The sequence below is a fragment of the Equus quagga genome, unplaced genomic scaffold, assembly GCF_021613505.1.
Source record: "Equus quagga isolate Etosha38 unplaced genomic scaffold, UCLA_HA_Equagga_1.0 153_RagTag, whole genome shotgun sequence".
Classification (NCBI taxonomy): domain Eukaryota; kingdom Metazoa; phylum Chordata; class Mammalia; order Perissodactyla; family Equidae; genus Equus; species Equus quagga.
In genome coordinates, this window is record NW_025796915.1 from 3,196,829 (window position 1) to 3,216,927 (window position 20,099).

General features: G+C 38.5%; 1 protein-coding gene across 2 annotated transcripts in view; it reads left to right on the forward strand.

Annotated features, from left to right (window-relative positions):
* Positions 1-1,198: 1,198 nt before the first annotated feature.
* Positions 1,199-20,099, forward strand: part of LOC124233067 (neuroplastin) — a 65,335-nt gene continuing 46,434 nt past the window's right edge. The window contains exon 1 of one of the 2 annotated variants that reach the window (XM_046650135.1): positions 1,199-1,449. In XM_046650135.1, coding sequence (XP_046506091.1) covers positions 1,359-1,449 — 91 coding nt within the window. In that variant the 5' untranslated portion in view covers positions 1,199-1,358. The remainder of the gene's footprint in view (positions 1,450-20,099) is intronic. The other variant, XM_046650134.1, reaches the window with a different exon arrangement.

Sequence of the window (20,099 nt, forward strand, 5' to 3'; positions counted from 1 at the left end):
CACTCCGCTGCAGGCAGCCCAGTGTTTCATTGGTTCGAATCCTGGGCGCGGACATGGCACTGCTCATTGAACCACGGTGAGGCGGTGTTCCACATGCCACAACTAGAAGGACCCACAACGAAGAATATACAACTATGTACTGAGGGGCTTTGGGGAGAAAAAGGATAAAATAAAATCTTAAAAAAAAAAAAAAGCATTTCCCAAACTTCCTATGCCAACAGTAATGACCACATTGCCAGAGTGCTTTGTTGGCTCCTTTCCTACAGGTTGTTTTGCTATGCAGTCAGTCACCTTCTTCCTCGCTCCTCTGATAGACTAGGTTGTAATCTTCCTAAGAGTGGGGACATTTTTTCATCTGGGTTTCACAGCAATGTGACAACCTAGTTAGTATCCAGCAGTACTCAAAAGTTCGCTGCATGAAAATGCTTCTGAAGATTCTTCAGAAATAAGTTAATACATGATGACTTTTTTGTAGAATTTACTAACTAAATTGTCTAACTAGCAATTAGGCTAGTCGAACTTTTCAGGCCCTGAGATTCTATCAAGCTAAAATAAGGCCAAAATGGGGGAAGGGAAAATAGAAGGGCGAGTTAAAGGAGGACATTTCAGGCAGAGAGAGCAGATGTGAGGCTGGAAAGCACAAGGTAACATCAGCCACAGGGAGTGTATCACTTAGCCTGGGAGGTTAAAGCAGGAGGTGAAATAGGGAGGTTGGAGCCAGATGCCAGTGGGGGGCGGGGGGCGGGGTGGTCTAAGGTCAAAGTCCAGAAGAAAGAAATAGCAGGATTTTGATAGGGGACAATGAGAGGAAGGCGTAAAAGAGGAGGTGCTGCATCACATTCCGCAGCCAAGAACGCCAACAAATGAGAGGCAGGATGGGTGGAGGAAACACATTATGTTTCCAAAACTTCCTCTTATTTATGGGCGCTCCCGTTTCAGAGGGATAAGCTGAACGCAGACTTCTCCGTCCCCCAGGGCCAAGAGAGCGGGAGGAGCCCCGCCTTACCCCGTCACGTGGCCAGAAGCGCCCTTGGCACGTGACCGACCTTGCTCTAGGCCAATCAGCCTCTGCAGGGGCGGGGACTCGGAGTCCGAGAGGCTGGAGCAACCGTCGAGGCCGCCTCTTCTCGCGAGCCTTGCCGCCGTCGCTCCTCAGCCGCCCCCGGCCCGGAGGGAAGGTCTCGCGAGGCTTGGGCGCTGCGGCGGTAGGAGGAGGACGGGGAAGGACGGAGCCTAGCAGCCGTTGCCTCCCTCGCTGCCTCCCTCGCGCGCTCGCCCACCCCCTCCCTCCCTCCCCTCCCTCCCCCGGCCCCGGCTCCGGCCCCGGCCCATTCGCTGTTCGGTCTTCTGCAGGGAGGATGTCGGGCTCGTCGCTCCCTAGCGCCCTGGCCCTCTCGCTGTTGCTGGTCTCGGGCTCCCTCCTCCCAGGGCCAGGCGCCGCTCAGAACGGTAAGCAGGGCGCCGGGGGCGGGCCGGGCGGGGGCCGAGGGACGCCGGCGGCCGGGGGCGCCGTCCGGGGCCGAGGAGGTGCCGGAGCCGGGGAAGGGGGCCGGTCAGGAGTGTGAGCGGCTGCGGACCGAGAGGAGGAGATGCCGGTCGGGAGTTGGGAGAGGCGCGGGTGCGAGAACCGGAGGCGCCTGAGCCGGAGGTGGGGGCGTCCGACGAGAGCCTGAGGGGTTGCGGACTGAGAGGCTCCGCGCCGTGGGCCGGTCGTTCCGAGTCGGGGAGGGGACACCGAGGAAGCCGGCGCGAGGAGCTGGAGTAGCGGGGGCGGATGGGGAGGGGGCGCAGCTCTTAAAGAAGGCGGCAGAAGACAGGCGTCTGTGTTGGAGGCGGCGGGGAGTGGTGTTAGTCGGGCTCCCCGAGAGAACGGGGGCCCGGGCGCTGGGGTCGTCTCGGATTCTACTGGGGCCCCGTGAGACCGGTGACATCCTTAAAAAATAAGAGAGACGTTGCGGGGAAGGAAGTTCTGAAGAATTCTGAGTACTAGAGCCCTAAGAAGGGGGTAAAGGATCCGGGAGCCTTGGATATGGAAGTGGAGGGAAGGTGGGTGGAAAGCGGAGGTAGTGGGTTGACTGCAGTAGGGGATCTGGAGGGAGCAGCAGCAGCGGCTCTAAACGAGATGGGGGAAGAGGGCTGGGTTTACTAAGGAGGGTGGAGTGTTGGGCATTCTGGGGTAGTGGTTGGGAGAGCAAAAAGGAGTTTCTAAATAAGGAGAGGAAGAACGAGCAGAGGTTGGGGAGAAAGGGTTGAAACTGAGGTGGAGGGATATTTGTTAGAGAAATAAGGGTGCCCGGGTGTAGAGATGGGGGTGCAGGAAGACAGAATAAGGGAAGGGAGTAAAATGCAGGAAGCCGGGGGTGTAATGTTGGTTTGCAGTGTGGAGGATATATTAGAGAAGGGAGGAACTGAGTTGTGGCAAGTGCTCCGTGATATTGGTTGGGCCTTTGGGAAGGCAGGGCCATATAGCTGGAACTGCACTGGTGGAATTGAGGGCAGTGACTGGAAAGACGGAGATGGAGGAAGTAGGTTGTTAAGCTCTAAAAGTTTCAAGACACAAGAGACGTTATTTCTGAGAAACATAAAAGTAGTCCCTGAGATGTGTGCAGGGTACAGTGGAAACGAGAGAATTGAGTTTTGAACTGAAGCTGTTTAGAGAAGATGGAGAAATGGTGGTGGGGGACCTCGACAAAAAAAGATTCTGATTGTTGAAGGCTTGTGTTATAGTTCAGCTGCTGAATTGATCTTTCGTGGGTGAAACCAGGAGTACTGTGAACCAGTTTCTGCTCTTGTGGAAACAGCCTTTAAGAGGTTTAGAAAACATTTTTATAGGAAGGAATTTATGAGGTCAGTACTGGACAGTGGACTATAAATTATTCTTGCTAATCCTTCAGTGATTCTTTGTTGTTAATGCTAGAACAATTTAAAATTTTTCTTGGAATAGCTGAAATTTAAATGACTTTCAGTTTGTAAAACATCGATGATAGAGCCAATAGAATTAAGCATTTTAAGGAGAATCTGGGCTTAAAATGCTGAAGTTTATGGTGAAAATATATCAATAAATGATTAAAAGAGCATCATTGGTTAAATATAAGTGTTTGTTGTACCAAATTGTACTAATCAAATCTTATATATGGTTCATAGCCTTCAGTTATCATTGCAGGGGTCAGGAAGGAAACATTTATTTGTTTCTAGGATTGAATATGCAAAATATTTTGGGTATTTTTCCTGTTTTTCTCCAAAGCATGAGGCCACTGTGGAAGGCAGGGTAGTTAGTCTGATTTGTCTTATCAGTTTTTAGTCTGTGTTAACAATATGACTTCAAGAAGCCTAATACTAATTTCAGCTATTTGATTTGTGGAAATAGGATGGTTTCATTTGGCACAATAGGTGAGAGATTCTTAACATATTTAATCTGTACTGGCATAGTTTCTTTCAATGATTTATAATACGGTGAAATTATAGCTTCTTAGCAACTAAAACAAGGTTTTCAGATAGGTCTACAAGGACTCATCTGGCTGTTCTCAGTGATGTGTGTTCTCAATACAGCTTAGAGCAGACTTTTCCTTGAAATGAGCTTGAATGTAGTCACATGACGTGATTGATGAAGTGAAGCTGAGCTTGCAGTTGACCCAAATGAAAGTAAATTTAATTCAAGGAAGAAATGGCTATTTTTTGAGTTTGAGTCCATATAAGTAAGGATGCCATTTTATAGTTTTCTATAACATACCTTATGATAAAACTCAAGCTTTCAAGTGGTGATAGCCCTACAATAATGATTTCATGTCATGGAGTTTGTATTTTCTTACAGATCTTCAGAAATGGATATCATGCTCTGTATGATGTTGAAATGTTAAATTACCTATGTAAAATGATGACTTAAAAAAACCCAAACAACTCAAACCTAAGTGTTTCTGGATTGGGTATGTGGTAGTTTAGATTGAGTATTGATGTTTTACAAAAGGTCCCTGTTTCATTATTCCTGAAATGAATTTGGACTAGATGACCCTCAGGGTGTCTTCCACTTGTGACCCATTACCATAGAAATTCAAGGCTTTCATTTAGATAGATTTTGTTTCCTATCCAAATATTTAGACTTGTAGGACCACATGTTCAAGTAAAATCCTTATTTAGGTGTTGATTTTTGTATGTATTAAGAAAAATGTAGTTCATTTTAAAGGAAGAAACTTGTCCTAAAAAGTAACCTTCCCGATACGACATTCAAAAGCATTAGAATAAAACTGAAATTGAATGAGTGCGAACCAAGCAGTGTTATGTGGTGATCAAGAGCACAGACCTTGGATCCTGATAGACCTGAGGTTGAGTCCCAGCTCTCTGTAGCTAAGTGACCTTGAGTAAAGTGCTTAATACTTCCAAGTCTCAGTTTTATCCTCTGTAAAATGGGGTTTATAATAATGCCAATCCCTTAGGGATGATATGAGGATTAAATGAGATAATGTCCGTAAAGCACTTAGATTTCTCCCTGGCGTATACTGAGTCTCAGTAGAGAGTAAATTTTTACTATATGTAATACTTGTTACCGTATGTAACATATGTATGCTAACATATGCTACATTACTATATGTGGCATAACAGTACTATATGTACTAAATGTTTGCTCACTATAGTCAGTTAGCTATTACTATTATCCTTTAAAAAGTAGCATTATTAATTACTTGTTTTTCTTCATGAGTATATCACACTTTTAATTGTTACTGCTGCTTACTGTCATCTTGAGTAAAGTGAAGTAGGCCATTTTAAGGCCCCGAACAGAGAGATTTGTGCTTTTGCTTATGTAACTTTTTAAGAAAAGTGACCTGCTGCACTGCCTGTGCAATTGTGAATTCTAGCGAGGAAGTTCATATTTCCATTTCATTGTCTGGGAGATTTCATGACTTTCTTTTGCTTTCAGTGAACTGTCTTTTCATATGGGCTAGGTATCACCTTTTCATTGAGTCCCATTGTTGTGAATAAGAAAAATAGAGTCTAGTGCCTGGCACATAGTAGGAGTGTTGGAGATGTTAGCTAATGAATGAATGTGGAGTGAAGTGTAAAAATGTGATACATTCATTCTGAAAATATAAAATTGGATAATTAACACTGTTTAGTAGGAGAAAATAAGGAGTCTAATGAATTTTGTTATTAACAAGCTATATTTTAAGAAACTGTTTTGCTTGGGTGATACTAGATAGTTGTGAACATTGTGCTTTGTAACAATGACAGTATTTGTATTAGATGATTCATGAATCTTTTTCTTTTCTGTCAAGTGCTGTTTGCTTCAGTGGTTGGGCAGTTTTCTCTCCCTGAGTATGTTTTTAGACGTGTATTTGCCATTGATTGTGCATCTCTTCTTTGGGTGAACTGAAATGAGCAACAGAAGACAGATGTTATCTATGGCAGCCCTGGCACAAATGACATGCCAAATGTCAAGCAACAGATCTTAACATAATTAATCCAAATATGATTTCAAATGACCAGAAGAAATAGTTTGCCTTGGAATAAAGCATTTCCTAAGGAGAGCATAAGCCTCCAGTTTCTCAGGCAACTGACAGAATTGTCACTGCTGATATAATAGAGTACCCAGGCATGAGCAATTGGTCAGGGGTCTGGGGAGGAAAGGCCATGTCACTACATCAGGACCTGTTTCTGGGCTCTTAGTCTTTGGTTTTCAAGGTTACTGGATCCAAATTAGAAAGGGATGCAGATGCAGTTTTTGTGTTGCCAGACATAATAGAGCTTAACCTGTTAATATACCAAGGTTTAAAACAAAAAAGAAAATAAAAACCCTTAAATATAAATGTGCTCCACAATCCAAACATTTGCCGTAAATTAAGACTGAAATTTATTACAGGTTTCACTTTGTGTGAGTTATACAGACATGAGAAATTAGACTATTTTGTCTTGAAGGAATCCCTTTATTTTTCTCGTTAAGATAATTGTGAGGGGCCGGCCCCATGGTCAAGTGGTTAAGTTCGCATACTCCGCTGTGGCAGCCCAGGGTTTTGCTAGTTCAGATCCTGGGCGCGGACATGGCACTGCTCATCAGGCCATGCTGAGGCGGCGTCCCATGTGCCACAACTAGAAGGACCCACAACTGAAATATACAACTATGTACTGGGGGGTTTGGGGAGAAAGAGCAGGAAAAAAAAAAAGAAGATTGGCAACAGTTGTTAGCTCAGGTGCCAATCTTTAAAAAAAAAACCCCACAAAATTTTGATGTGAAACATTTTCTCTTGTGGAGTATACCTTTAGACATTAGTAAAAGGCAAAATGTTATTGTGTTGTCTTTAATTTTTTAAATAAAAATAATTATTTAACTGGGCCCATAAAGATGACCAGATATGACTAGCAAAGTGCTCTGTCAATTTGGACATTGTTTTTCATTTATTTAGTTTGAGGTACTTTTTCAAAGTAAGATGTTTCATATGTAACATCTGAAACTTTGCTGGATCCATGTAAAGGTTTTTTTATAAGACAATTTGGGAAGGAGGTAAAGTGCTAATATCTATACAAATGAAGTATGTGGAAAAGCAATGAGCGGCGGTGTTGGATGATATTATAGGAGGTGTTCAGTAGAAGTTTGAAATTATACAAAGAAGTTTTGCAAGAATTGCATTCTGTGAAAAACTTTCTGATGCATTCTGTTCAATTTATCATTTACAGTGAGAGCACAATCTGGACAGGATCAGAAGTAGAGAATGAAACTGTAAGAGAAAGGGAAAAACAGAAGAAAGGCCGCAGTAGTACAGGGAGAAAAGCAGGATGCAAGGATGAGGAATGAATCTTCGTTTGAGGAGCATCTGGCAAAAGAGAATCTGTCAGAAAGAATAAATGGACCAGGGACCTCTAAAGTACATTAACACATCAAAATTAAAATAATGGCGCAAAATCACCTCCTGTGAACAATTGGCTTGCCTTTCAGTTTAAATGAATTTTTAAAAATGCCATTGATGATATGGAGTTTAATTTTAAGCAGCTTAGATGATGCATTTTAAACTTGTTTGTGAGATTTTTGTGGGTTTTTTCCAGAATTCCTAATTTTAGTTGATAAAGATTAGCTTTGGAAAGGTGGTAAACCTCTCCAGTAAAATTAGTTGATTATAAACTGTTACATTTTATAGGCTTAATATATAAATAAATTTCTCACTGAATTTAAAGTAAATACTGTGGATCCTATGTAAAAACATTATTCCAGTGGTATTGGTGTCTAAATTTAAAAAATTGAATACACAAGTAAAATGTATTTGTTTTTCAAGAGTTTATTCAATCAGAAGAGGGAGTCAAGATTTGCACCTAATTCCAACTTACTGTGTTATCTAAAATTGAAAGTAGGCCTAACTTTATTTTGGTTTGCTTTTGTGTATATACAAAGATATACATTTATTAATCAAACCTAATTAACTTGATGTCATTTTTGCCTGATTGCTTGAACTTTTAATTGGTTTATCTTTGTGGGAATGGGGTTTACTAAATATTTAAAGAATTTCCTAAGTATCTACATTTATTTGCATACAGTAGGTTAGTGGGAGACATTTAATGTTCCTGACTTACTGAATTTTTGTTTGTTGTTTTTGTTGTGTTTCAAATTAAAAAAACCCAGTCTTATCTCTTCATTAAAGCAGATGGTGGTCAGTTTTGATGGAAACATCTTATGCTAAGTTCCTTGTACTGAAAGTACTGAATGGTATTCTTTTGCATTTCTGAAGACAATTATGGAATGTTTTAAGACTTGCTTTCTTTTCAAATAATCTTAATTACTGGAATCTTATGGTATGCTTTATGGTATTTTATAGAAGTATATCAATTTAGTTATGTTTCACTTCCCTTTGTTTTATCTTGGTTTCTGTCATTGTTACACTCAAGTAGTGCTTCAAATTGACTAGACAATGAAATATAAATGAGAAGATGTAAAATCACTCTGAAAGTGTCAGGGTTCTATATGTTATGTAAGGTTCTATTATTAGAAAACATTAAGTTCTGAATTATACCAGTAGTTTTAATCATATCCAAATGTATACTCATATTCTAAAGGTGATTAAATATATATTACAAGACAAAATGTCAAGTCCTTTTCTGATAGAATACTAACAAGGCAAAATGTTCCATATGCAGGAAGATGACGTTTAAAAAGAAAGTAGAGTGTGCTTGGATATATTAATTGTTATGCCATTGATTCTTCTTTTCTTCCTGATGATAGTGTTTGAAAACCACTGGACTAGGTGATGTCTAAATTCCCTTCCAGTTCCAAAATTACACAATTCTATTGACCTTACATTTAGGTACTGCCTCTAATGGGTAAGGGGCCTAGAGAGAGAATACTTCCTGTTTTAATAAGTTTTTAGAAACTTTCTTTGTGGAGATAAAGAAAATGACTTTGAGGCGTGTACTGTTTAAAATCCAACTGCCTGTAAACCTGTTTCAGACAGCACTGTAGTTCTTCAAGGAAGGCAGACTTATGTCTGTTACAGAGATCTCATATTAAACTTGCTGGGAAAATTGCCAGTGTGAATTAAACAATTAAGAAATGAAAATCACTGCCAGGTAGGTAGATATTTTGTGTTCTCTCTGTTGGTTAAAAAGTAGTTGACAATTGAAGAGGCAATGAAGAGAGAGTGAATCACACTTAACTGATTGTATTTTTATGTAATCCTTTGAGGAGGTTTGTTTTTTATTTGACTTAGTTTCTCCTGTCCCTTATGTATTTTTTTAGGATCTCTACACCTGTCTATTATAGTTGGATAAGGCAGCCCAAATGTTACCTGAATTAAATCTAAGTTCCTAGATTGATATTCCTTAGAAACAATGTGTCAAAAGTCTCCGTTTACAGATTTTTTCATTATATCCTTTGTATCGGTTAGGTAGGTCCATTTTCTTGTTTTTTATTTCTTTTACATTTTTGTTAGAATTACAAATGTAAAAAATAGAGTGAGTAATGTGATAAACTTACATGTAATTATGTAATTTCAACAGTTACTAGCTACATCCTTGCTGCTTATTATTTTAAAAATAACTGAAAAATTAACATTACAAATTAAAATTTTCTAGGTGCTAAAATGTAGTTAGTAAGGATTAGTTTACATTAGTAAAATAGGAGTAATTTGGTTCAGATGTAATCATGTTGAAATGACTTTAAAAATATAAAAGCTCTTTAGAAAAAGGCTTTCAAACTTTTGTTTGTAACCAGATAGAGGAATAGATTTTTCTTGTAACTGAGTATATGTGGAAATATGTAATGTTTTGTGAAACAATACTTGTCCTTACCCTGTAACATATTTAAGGAAAGCTGTTGTGACCTTCTGAATTGATTTCATAATTCATTAAAGGGCCATGAGACTCATGTTTGAAAAACAGAGCATTTTCAAGTATGGAGTTATTTTGTTTTTAGTTTGTTTTATTTTTAATATGCCATGTAGTCTGGAACAATCTGATGATTTTTGTAAACACAATAAGGACTTTCATGAGGCATTTATCAGTAATATCAACATGAACTGTTACTAGTCGTTATTAGTAAAGAAAATATGGCATTGTTGAATTAATGCAGTAGACATTACTTGTATAATATTGGGGGTTTTTTTCTATTTGAACTTGGGAAAAGGGAGAAGCTTCAGTAATTTGAATGTCATAATCAAAGCACAGGTTTCCCAGTATGTTTAGTTGTCCTTTCTTTTAGATTAGAGCTTATGTTCCTTATTCCTTAGTGCCTGCCTTTGAGTTATTGGTTGAGTACAGGGCTAGGAGCGCTGCTATTTATTCCGAGCTGAATGCTTACTCTGATGCTGTTGTGTGAGGCACATTTCTGGTGAGTACACATGACTTGAACACTGGCCAAGGGAAGGGAGGGAGAGGGAAAGCAGAACCATCACTGAAGAATCATTTGCCTTTCATGTTCAAAATCCTAGAGTAGCAAGATTATTTTCTCATATTTAGACATTCCTCCTTGGAGGGCAAAAAAGGCAACAAGATGTCCCTGTCCTGTGTTGGCAGCTATGTGAAATACTTTTCAATCCATAGATAGATTGAAGGAATATGTTAAATTTAACTTAGGATTTTTTGATTATACAAATTTAGCAGGTTGGAGCAATTGTAGAGCAACTGGAAAAAAATAACATAGCTGCTCCAGCATTGAAATTATATTTGTTAATGCTGAATCTCAAATCATTCACCAAGGAAGATGAAATAAATGGGCTTAATGCAAACCAGGAAACTGCTACCTGGAAAAGAGTAACTGTAAAGAGGTTTCAAATAACTTGCGATGAACTGTCATTGAATTACCCTAGACAAATAACATAGTGATCACATATCAAAATTATGGTACTGCTAACAGTGTTACTGTTTTCGTACTAGGATTGAACTCCAAATAATTATTAACACTTTCCAACCACATTTAGGAGAAGACGCAAATAATTCTACATCGATGGTAGCATAAGACTGAGGAGAAAAGCCTGAAGGAGCTAAATTTAGGAAAAGGGAACACTAGGGGGATGTGATTATCTATTAATACCTTCAAGGTAGCAGTGTAAATGAAGTAAGGGAATTAGGCAGTCTCCAAAGATGGATGGGCTGTATCAAAGAGCAGTGGCCTAGAGCACAGGGAAGAAGAGCATAGGTTTGGTATTATGAAGTTGATTTTAATGAAACTAGCAGAAGAATAGAGTTATTTGCACTGACTCCTTGTCAGAGCTATTATAAGTAGGTCAAAGAGCTGGTTGAGGGGCTGGCCTGGTGGCACAGCAGTTAAGTGCGCACATTCTGCTTCGGGGGCCCTGGGTTCGCCGGTTCGGATCCCGGGTGCGGGCATGGCAAGCCATGCTATGGCAGGTGTCCCACATATAAAGTAAAGGAAGATGGGCACGTATGTTAGCTCAGGGCCAGTCTTCCTCAGCAAAAGAGGAGGATTTGCAGCAGGTGTTAGCTCAGGGCTAGTCTTCCTCAAAAAAACCCCCAAAACAACAATAGCAAAAAACCCCCAAAGAGCTGGTTGAGAGGGACCACATAAAACAAAAGGGAGGATCTCTTTCTGTTAATATCTAGTACTTACTTTGGAGCTCAATAGGAGAAAAAACCTTTATGGAAATGAATATGAAATGAAATGGGCTTTCCAGAAATTTTTAAGGGTCCAGAAATTAGTTTGTTTCCAACTCTAAAGTTCTGTGATTATGAATTCAAGAAAAATGGTGGATTAACTTTGAAATTCATAAAAGTAACTTTTAGGATCTGCCTATAGTACTTAAAACAGGATTATGTTTGTTATAACTTTCACAGGCAACTTCTTTTTGTTTAGTTATCAAAAACCCTATGAAATTTTGTTTAGTTATCAAAAGCACTGAAATTTTTCCAGTCTGTGTTTAACACACAGAAGCACAAGCTTCATAAGGGTTCATTCACTAGAGTGGATGGAACCTAGTAAAAGTTTAACCTTTGGCTCTTAGAAATAAGCCTTTTTCTTTTATATGGTAAATGTCAGCTATTAAGAAGGGCTTATCGTCAGGAAAACAGCACTTCCAGGCTAACTCTTAACTTCATCAGTCAAATGTGTGCTGTGATAGGATTTTGTGTGTGTGTGAGTGGGAGCTAGTGCTGTCATACTTTGGTAGAGATGCCAGCTCACTTTAATTAGTTCAAAGAGTGTAGGTTTGCCAGATAAAATGCGGGACGCCCAGTTATATTTGAATTTCAGATAAACAATGGAGAATTTTTGTTTGATAAATCTGGCAACCCTAAAAAAAGAAGAATGTCCTTTTTGCTATTTTGGCCTTGCATTTAGAACTTAAACGACAAAGAGTCTTGAAATTTGGTGAGTTTTTGTGTATTAAAAGAAATCTTTTTAAAGTAGATTTAATATGAGCAAAATCATGTTACATTGTAAATTTTTTATGAAAAAGTATAGTTTAGGGTAATATTGTTTTATTCTGATTACATCGCATTTCTATATATGTTTTCTTCAATTCTGATACTTTATATTTGACAGAGTTTTTCTTTTATTCTCTGAAAATTAAAGCTATTTTCAGGAAGGATGTGAGCAGAGGGCCTCAGGCTGTTTTTTTAGTAATTTCTCTCTTCTCTCCTTACCTAAAATATTTTAAAATTTAGGGCACTATTGCCTGAGGGTATATGATAAAGATGTTTCTGGGGCTGTTGGTTCGAGGATTGTCCTTTTTCAGATTTTTGCTTGGGGCCTTGGAATATATTTGCGATGTTGGCTTGGAAGAAGAAAAAGGTATGAATGAAGATGTGACTGACCACACCCTTTTCCACCTATTGAGTTCAGAATAATTTTCACTTGCTGAATTGTAACCGCCTGATTTAGAGAGTCAGAGAAAGTGAATGTTAGCTCTGCAGACTAGGGATGTGATTTCTTTACAGTTAAATTTCAACACTAAGAAAAATCATGGTTTCATGAGCTTTATTATCAGGCCTTTTGACTAGAGTTGTGTCACTGTATATCAGTAATTCTATGTAAGAGATCTCCCTTTTGTCCTTTGTGGGCCCGGGGCGGGGTGGCTATAAGAATAACAAGAATTGAACAATGTAATAGTTCCAGGGTGAATGATATTAAGTAACATAAAGCATAATCATAACTATACTTTTACATATTTATTTGAAATATATTTAAGGCAGTTTTTAATTTTTTTAATTTTTTTATTTTCTTTTGAGGAAGATTAGCCCTGAGCTAACATCTGCTGCCAATCCTTCTCTTTTTGCTGAGGAAGACTGGTCCTGAGCTAACATCCATGCCCATCTTCCTCTACTTTATATGTGGGACACTTGCCACAGCATGGTTTGCCAAATGGTGCCATGTCCATGCCCAGGATCCAAACTGGCGAACCCCGGGCCACCACAGTGGAATGTGTGAACTTAACTGCTGCGCCACTGGGCCAGCCCTAAGGCAATTTTAAGAAGTGTTAAAAATAACTCATGGTTTTTATGAAACTAGGAAATTAGTGTAGTTTAAATTTGATGTTGAAACGCAATTGGAGATAGTATTACAGGATAAGTAAATTGATATACTCTGTCACCCTTGTAAATGTAAAGCATAAATAAAAACTATATCAAAAAGATCTTTTTGTGGGGCAACATACTTGAATAGAAAGAGCACTGGATTTGGCAGGAGCCCTGAATTCCTGTCTAATTCCGTTTTAGTTCCTATGGTTTCTCTTTTTAAAATTCGTATAATAATCTATAGGGTTTTTATGAGATCAAATGATAAGGTATGGAAAAGTGCTTTACAGACTGTTGTGTTGTAAAGTGGCTTGTATGTATAGCTTTGAGTTATAGTGCCTGGTACTTATAAAAGTGTTTACCCTTAATAGGTTAACTGCAACTCTGGTAGTTCATAGGAAAGTGAAAGTACTGGTGAGAAGGGCCAGATTATTTCAAGGTTGGTTCGTCTGGCAATTGATGACTGTATAGTAAATTTTACATTTTACATGGTTGTTAGCAGACTAGCCTTTTCACTGAATTATCTCCCTGTAATAGGGAAGGCTGATATGAATTTCTGTAATCTTTGAAGTGTGCCTCCCAGTACTGCTCTCATCTCTAATTATATCTAGTTACAGGGACACCCTCTTACCCTCATCCCTATTCCCTACTTCCCCCAGGTAGGCGACAGAAAGTAAAGTCATGTATCTATCTTGTGTCCTTTTTTTATAACACGTTTTTGTAACTCCCCTTTACTATCCTCAAGTGAAATTCATAGGTGTTTTAACCTACCTATGCATTATTAAGAAAAAAAATGTAATACCCTAAATGTAATATAAAGGAGAAAATAAAGGAAAACAACTTATAATAAGATATTTAGTTTAGTCCGTGAATGCTCAGGCATGGCTACACAGGAAGACGACGAAGTAGCCTGCTGTTTATATCCATATGTGGAAAAACCAAGAATGTGACAACTACAAATGCAGGCTGGTATATTTGTGCTGTAACAGTGACTCAAATACTACAGGCAGCATTGCTATTGATAATGTGATTTTCTGAAAAGATGAACAACTTTTGGTAAAGTTACAAATGAAACAAAGTACGATCTCCTCACTTTACGTAGTAATTGCATTCCTGGAAAATTGAGTGATGGTTAATTAAAACCGTGCAAGAATACTTCGTGTTATATTTAAAAGAGTTAGCTTCTAGGCTCAGAACAAGTTTTTCATCTTTTTGAGCGTCATTTGAAAGTTGTGTGGGAAGAAGGACAATTCTTTGTTGTGCAAGGCTTTTCCTACTTTGTGGGTTGTTGAGGATCCCTGGTTCCAGCCCATTAAAAGCTGGTAGTGCCATCTTAATCATTGTGTCCATAAAAGGCAGAGCTCCGTAAATGCTCCAATAAAAGGCAGAGCAGCCCCCTGTGGAGAAGTCTCTCTCTTTTTGTCCCTGCACTTGTTAAGTATTCTCTGATGTAGGATTACAGCACCTAGTTCCCAGGACTACCACTGGTTGAAGCCACACCTCTTCTAGGAATGGAAAGGCAAGGAGAGCAGCTGTTCACTTGTTTTTATTCTTTTTGTTAACGTGCGTTAAAGCAGGGAGTGCAAACTCATTTACCACAGGAACTAGGCAAGTAGGTACCATTTACAAACCGGAGAATACAATACATGCTTTGACTTGAAAACACTGAATGTTGCAGTTTTGAAAATACTGTGCTGCTCAAATAAAACTGTCACTGGGCCCCTATTCTGTATCCTCTTCACCAAAGGATTATATTATGGATTTTGAAGCTTGAAAGATTGGGTGGGAGTTCTGATTTTTGGCAAGTTTCTTAATCTGTTTCCTCACCTGTTCTTTAGGAATAATACACACCTTACAGGGTGGTGGTGAGAATGAGATTGCATACATAAATCACCTAGCACTGTACCTGACACAAGATACGAGCTTGATGAGATTTTCTCTCTGCCACTAATATCATTTCAGTTATCTTTGCTTACTTTTTAATCAGTTTTAAAGTTAGCTGTGTTTTATAGTTAGATGGTTATGATTTTGAAATCTCTAATATGGGATATATTAACCACTTATTTTTAACAGAAGCAAGAAAGTAATTAAAATGAAATTTTTTGGTTAACACACAGCCTCCCTACAGTTTGAGGTATTTGGAGCCTGAAGCTTATAGCACTGAACATCCTGATTCCAAACTGTATCAGTGATGGTCTCCTTGGTCTTTCAGATTAGCTCTCAACCTTAGCATAGCAGTGATCTTTATTTAGCAATGAGATTTATTTTTGAAGTAATGTTGGAGCAGGTAATTTTGCTGGTATTGCAGTACTTTATTGCACCTTCAAAATTAGATTATGCCAAAGAAGTGATGTATTTTTATAGTTGTTGCTCGAGTTAGGAATTTAGCAGCGTGGTTTTTACTAGGAAACTGGTGTATGATTTGCTTCCAGTTGTACAGTGAATGTTTTGGAAGTTCTGCATTTTCTTGGTTCTTGTAAAATGCTTTAGGGGCGTATACATCTTGCTATACATCTTTTTCATACTTTAGCAGCAGAAAGGTTTTTTTCTTTTAACTTTTACTTTTCTTTAGTAATGAAGACGGTGATCTAAACGGTTAAAGCAATACAGGAAACGTGATTTATTCCTCTATTCCCATCTTCATAATTCTGTTGGTCATCTTTGTTTTCCTCCACAATATGATTTTGAGTCCTTTTTAAGAGCTCTGTGCTTTAGTTATATATATTATTTTTTATAAGTTTTTTTTCCTTATTTTTTCTATCTTAATTTTAGTTTTTTTTTCTTTTTTCTGCTTTATCTCCCCAAATCCCCCTGGTACATAGTTGTATATTTTAGTTGTGGGTCCTTCTAGTTGTGGCGTGTGGGATGCCACCTCAGCGTGGCCTGATGAGCGGTGCCGTGTCTGTGCCCAGGATCCGAACAGGCAAAACCCTGGGCCACCACAGCGGAGCGCGTGAACTTAACCAATTGGCCCTGGGGGCGGCCCCTTAACTTTAGTTTCTTATCCCTACCTACTCGCTCTTGTCCCTCTTGGTATCTTCAGTTGTTTCCAAATAATCATTTGGCACTTTTAAATTCTTTGTCCTGTTTTATCTGAATGCTTTTGAGGCAGAGGGATGGTAAATGCTATTGTAATATACAAAGTTTAGTTTAGTTGACTGATGTTTTTGAGCTGGAGTGTTTGCATATTGTGACTGCTGGGTATTTTTGCTTTTCCTAGTAGCTGTTTAATGATTTTCTTTATATGGTGGTGATTTTTCTAACATGCTTTTTTAATCTTTTAATCCCCACAGGGTCATAATGTCTGTATTTCTCAGAAACAGCTCAGCTAGTCTTCAGGGCCTAGTTACAAAAGAAATTAATTCCTCATGGAACTGAGGACATCAAGGCAGAAAGAATTCCAGGCAGGCGGCTAGTAATGAATATTGCTTGTGAACTATGAGGTACTTGCTGTGGGCTGGTAGATTTTAGTGCTTCCTCACAAGGCTACCACTTACTGTGGAGTGCACATGAAACGTTCTGAAATGTCTGCCCATGGAGCATATAGTTTGCTACCCAGGAGCAGGTATACGTTAAAATTCAATTATAGGGTGGGGTGCTGCTAAGGGTAATCAGATTTTATAGCTATAGGATGAAAGTGCAAATTTTGATGTGCATTAAAGAAAAAAATCCACTAGAGTATACAGAGTAGTAGTTCTTACTATAGGAACAACAGTAAGCTGTAGTGAAAATTGCTCCGAAATTACCAGGAGAAGTATGAGATTGCTGACATTTGTATTCCAGCAACAGGTATGTATATTTTAGCAGCTTTTTGAAGTCAGAATGGGAAAGAAGTTGAGTGGAATGTGTTGTTAGTAGTTCTTAGAGTGTCACCTTACCATTCTCCAGCACTATCGGTTTGTCACTGAAAGAGCTCGAGAAATGTATCAAGTCTTAAAGCTCTTGAAATACACCATTGGAAAAACTTGACGGGCCCAGTAGTAACAGGTGAGCCTGAGGTAACCGGATATATAAGCTTCTCAGCCATCTCTGTCTAGAATTTCATGAAGTTTTTATCAGGCTGAATTTTCAAAGAATAGATGTAACTAACTGCAGGAGAGAATATCAGCAGACAGGGAGGATGAACCTTCCTGGCTTAGATAGTGGTTAGCCAACATTTTGACATACAATTATTTCATTTAAGTTTTTGAAAAAATGGGTAAGTTACTGGATTTTAAAAACTTATGAAAGGACTTGCTTACTTGATAATTTCAAATAATACCTAGGTGTTTAAAATAAAATATTAAAGTTCCTCCTCTTATCCCTTGATTCCCGCTCACCAGGAATAAGCACTGTTCTGTTTGTTGTGACCCTCCACCTCTTGGTGGAGGCGGAGCTCTGCCTCATTGTGGCGTTATGAGTTAATGAAGACCTGAAACTAGATGAGGAGGGTACACATAAGATGTAATTGTGAAAGGAGAAGGGAATAGATTGGATTGTTGACTGAATTTTGGGATTTGCTGAGGAGTCAAGGAGGGAGATTTTAGTGGGTAGAATGTTAGTGAACAAGATTCAAAATATTTGGATTCTGGTAAGGGTTCTACAACTAAATTATACCCTCTTGGGACCTTGGTGTATCTGAGTGTTAAATTGGGGCAAAATTAGATTTAGGAGTTTTCAACCTTTAGCCACAGAGTTATTTTCTTTTTTTATTTAAAAATTAAGTAGAATCTCAGTTGTTAATTTAGATAAAAGAAGAGGTGTTTGGGGAGAGGGAGTCCTCTAGTTGTTCCAGAGAATTCTTAGGGTCTGAGGAGCCAAGTTTTAAAATTAATGAAATGAGTGACCCCATTGTAGACCTACTTTTGAAGCTTTTGCACAAGGATGTTTCTTAACTTTGGTTCGTGATCTGCTTGATCAGCCCTGATAGCTGCATGGAAGAGGTCCTCCGGATACTTTGCAAAGTTGAAGATTAAAATATTTATACTAATATGAGTGTCTGTGGTAGAAATAAGACCAAAAGAAAAGATGATCCCTTTAAGGCAGAATCTATAAAATAGCACAAAGATAATTGTCCTATGCAAAACAGACTTGGTAAAATAATTTTTATTGCAAGGTTTGTCAGCGTCTTTGTGAGGAAGGGCTAATTATCACCTGCCCTGAGTTTTGAAACCTAAGAGCATGCCTGTCATAGGAGAGTGCAGAGGTGTGCTTAAGTCCCTGCTTGGAAAAGGATCAAAAGGGCGGTTAGTTTTCATCTTCTCATGGGAAGAAAATCTTCGGGGGTGTGTGGTTTTAGCAACCACCGTGGAGATCTGCCAGTAAGAACTGGAGATCTACTACTAAGTTCCAGTTTATAGGAACACCAGCTTAAAACAATAGGTCACAGTTAGTGGTGCCAAATACTTTTTAAACTTATAAGCCCAAATAGAATTGCCATATAGGTAACTTAGATAATTGAGGACGGATGTGTAAAGGCCTGAACTGGTAACATGGATGAGAAAGAAGTAGAACACGCTGTGTGACAGTCATTCTAAGATAAAATGTTTTTGGATTAAATAATGTATACAGGATATTTATTTCTAATTGTCCATAGTAAACAAAGCATTGCTATCAGTGAGGCAGTATAGTGTAGTGTTTTCAGCTCTGGAATTATAACTACCAGGATGTGCATTCTGCCTCTGCACATCTGTAGAATGGCAGTAACAATCTTAAGGGGTAGACTCTTTTTATGTAGTAAACTAAATTATATAATATACTTTGCACTGTACCTGACATATATAAATGATCGATGAAATTAGCTGCTATTATAATGAATTTGCTTTCAGAGACATTCAGTTATGTGTTCAGTAATCTTTTTGGAATCTTTTTTTTTTAAAGAATAGTTAGAAAATGTCCTAGTCTCTGCCCCTTCTCTCACAGATGGTTTTCTTTTTTCCTTTTTTTTTTTCTGCTTTATCTCCCCAAATCCCCCCTGTACACAGTTGTATATCTTAGTTGCAGGTCCTTCTAGTTGTGGGATGTGGGACGCCGCCTCAACGTGGCCTGACGGGCGGTGCCATGTCTGCGCCCAGGATCTGAACCCTGGGCTGCCGCAGGGGAGCGCGCGAACTTAACCACTCGGCCACGGAGCCGGCCCAGATGGTTTTCTTAAAGTTATCTTTTCAAAGAAAGAGATTTCTAGGCTGTTTGTTTTTGATTCTAGGAGGTTTACAGGAAGTTTGAACTTCCTTCTGTTTTAGAATTGGTGATGGGCTGCATCATTACCTCGTGTGGAAAAGAATGGGAAACTTGCATTCTAACTATAAAGTAAAATCTCAAATCAAAAATCTGTATTACGCTCAAGTTTTATTCCCTTGCTTGTTAGGATTACTGGATGCATAGCAAGAAAAACTGATTAGGGATTAGATTTTTTTCTTTTTATAATAAAGTAACTTATAGGGCATCTGTGGTAAATTCAAATATATCATAGTCTAGTCTCCTAGAATTTATGATTTTGTTGATACTCAGAAAGATGGCTCTGATATTATTAAAAATTCCACTAACCTAAGGAAGATGGTTTCATTTATTAAACTGTTTATTAATAATACATACTAGTGATTATACTAGTACATTTTAAGGGTTAATGGGTTGAAATTTAATGAAAGGGTTTTATGCTTAATCCTTGATTAATGAGAATTATATTTCTCACCATTCTTTTAACAAATATTATTGAGTATAAATGTGCAGCAAGGTGTTGTGGGGATACAAAATTAGAGACAGATCCTGGTTTCCATATAATTAACAGTCTATTTAAATATACTCTTTCACAAACACAGTATTGCCTTATGCATCTTCATGGATTCATAGAATACTGCATTTCAATTAATTGACCATTTATCGTATGTAGATTTACAGAATATTAGAGCTGAAAGGACCTTAGAAATCATCTATTCCAGTCTTCTGATTGTATACACAAGGGAACTGAGGCTTCATATTTTAACATATATGTTATAACATGTTATTAAATGGAACAATTTCTATACATTAATATACTTTTTTTCAAGTCACAGTTTAAGTTGCTATGTCTAGCATTTTATTCTCGTGCAGTTTGGTGTTCAGTTCTGAAACACTATCACAGAGTACCTGATAATACATTCTAGAGAGTGAGAGCTAACTTACAGTCTCGGCCTATTTTGTAC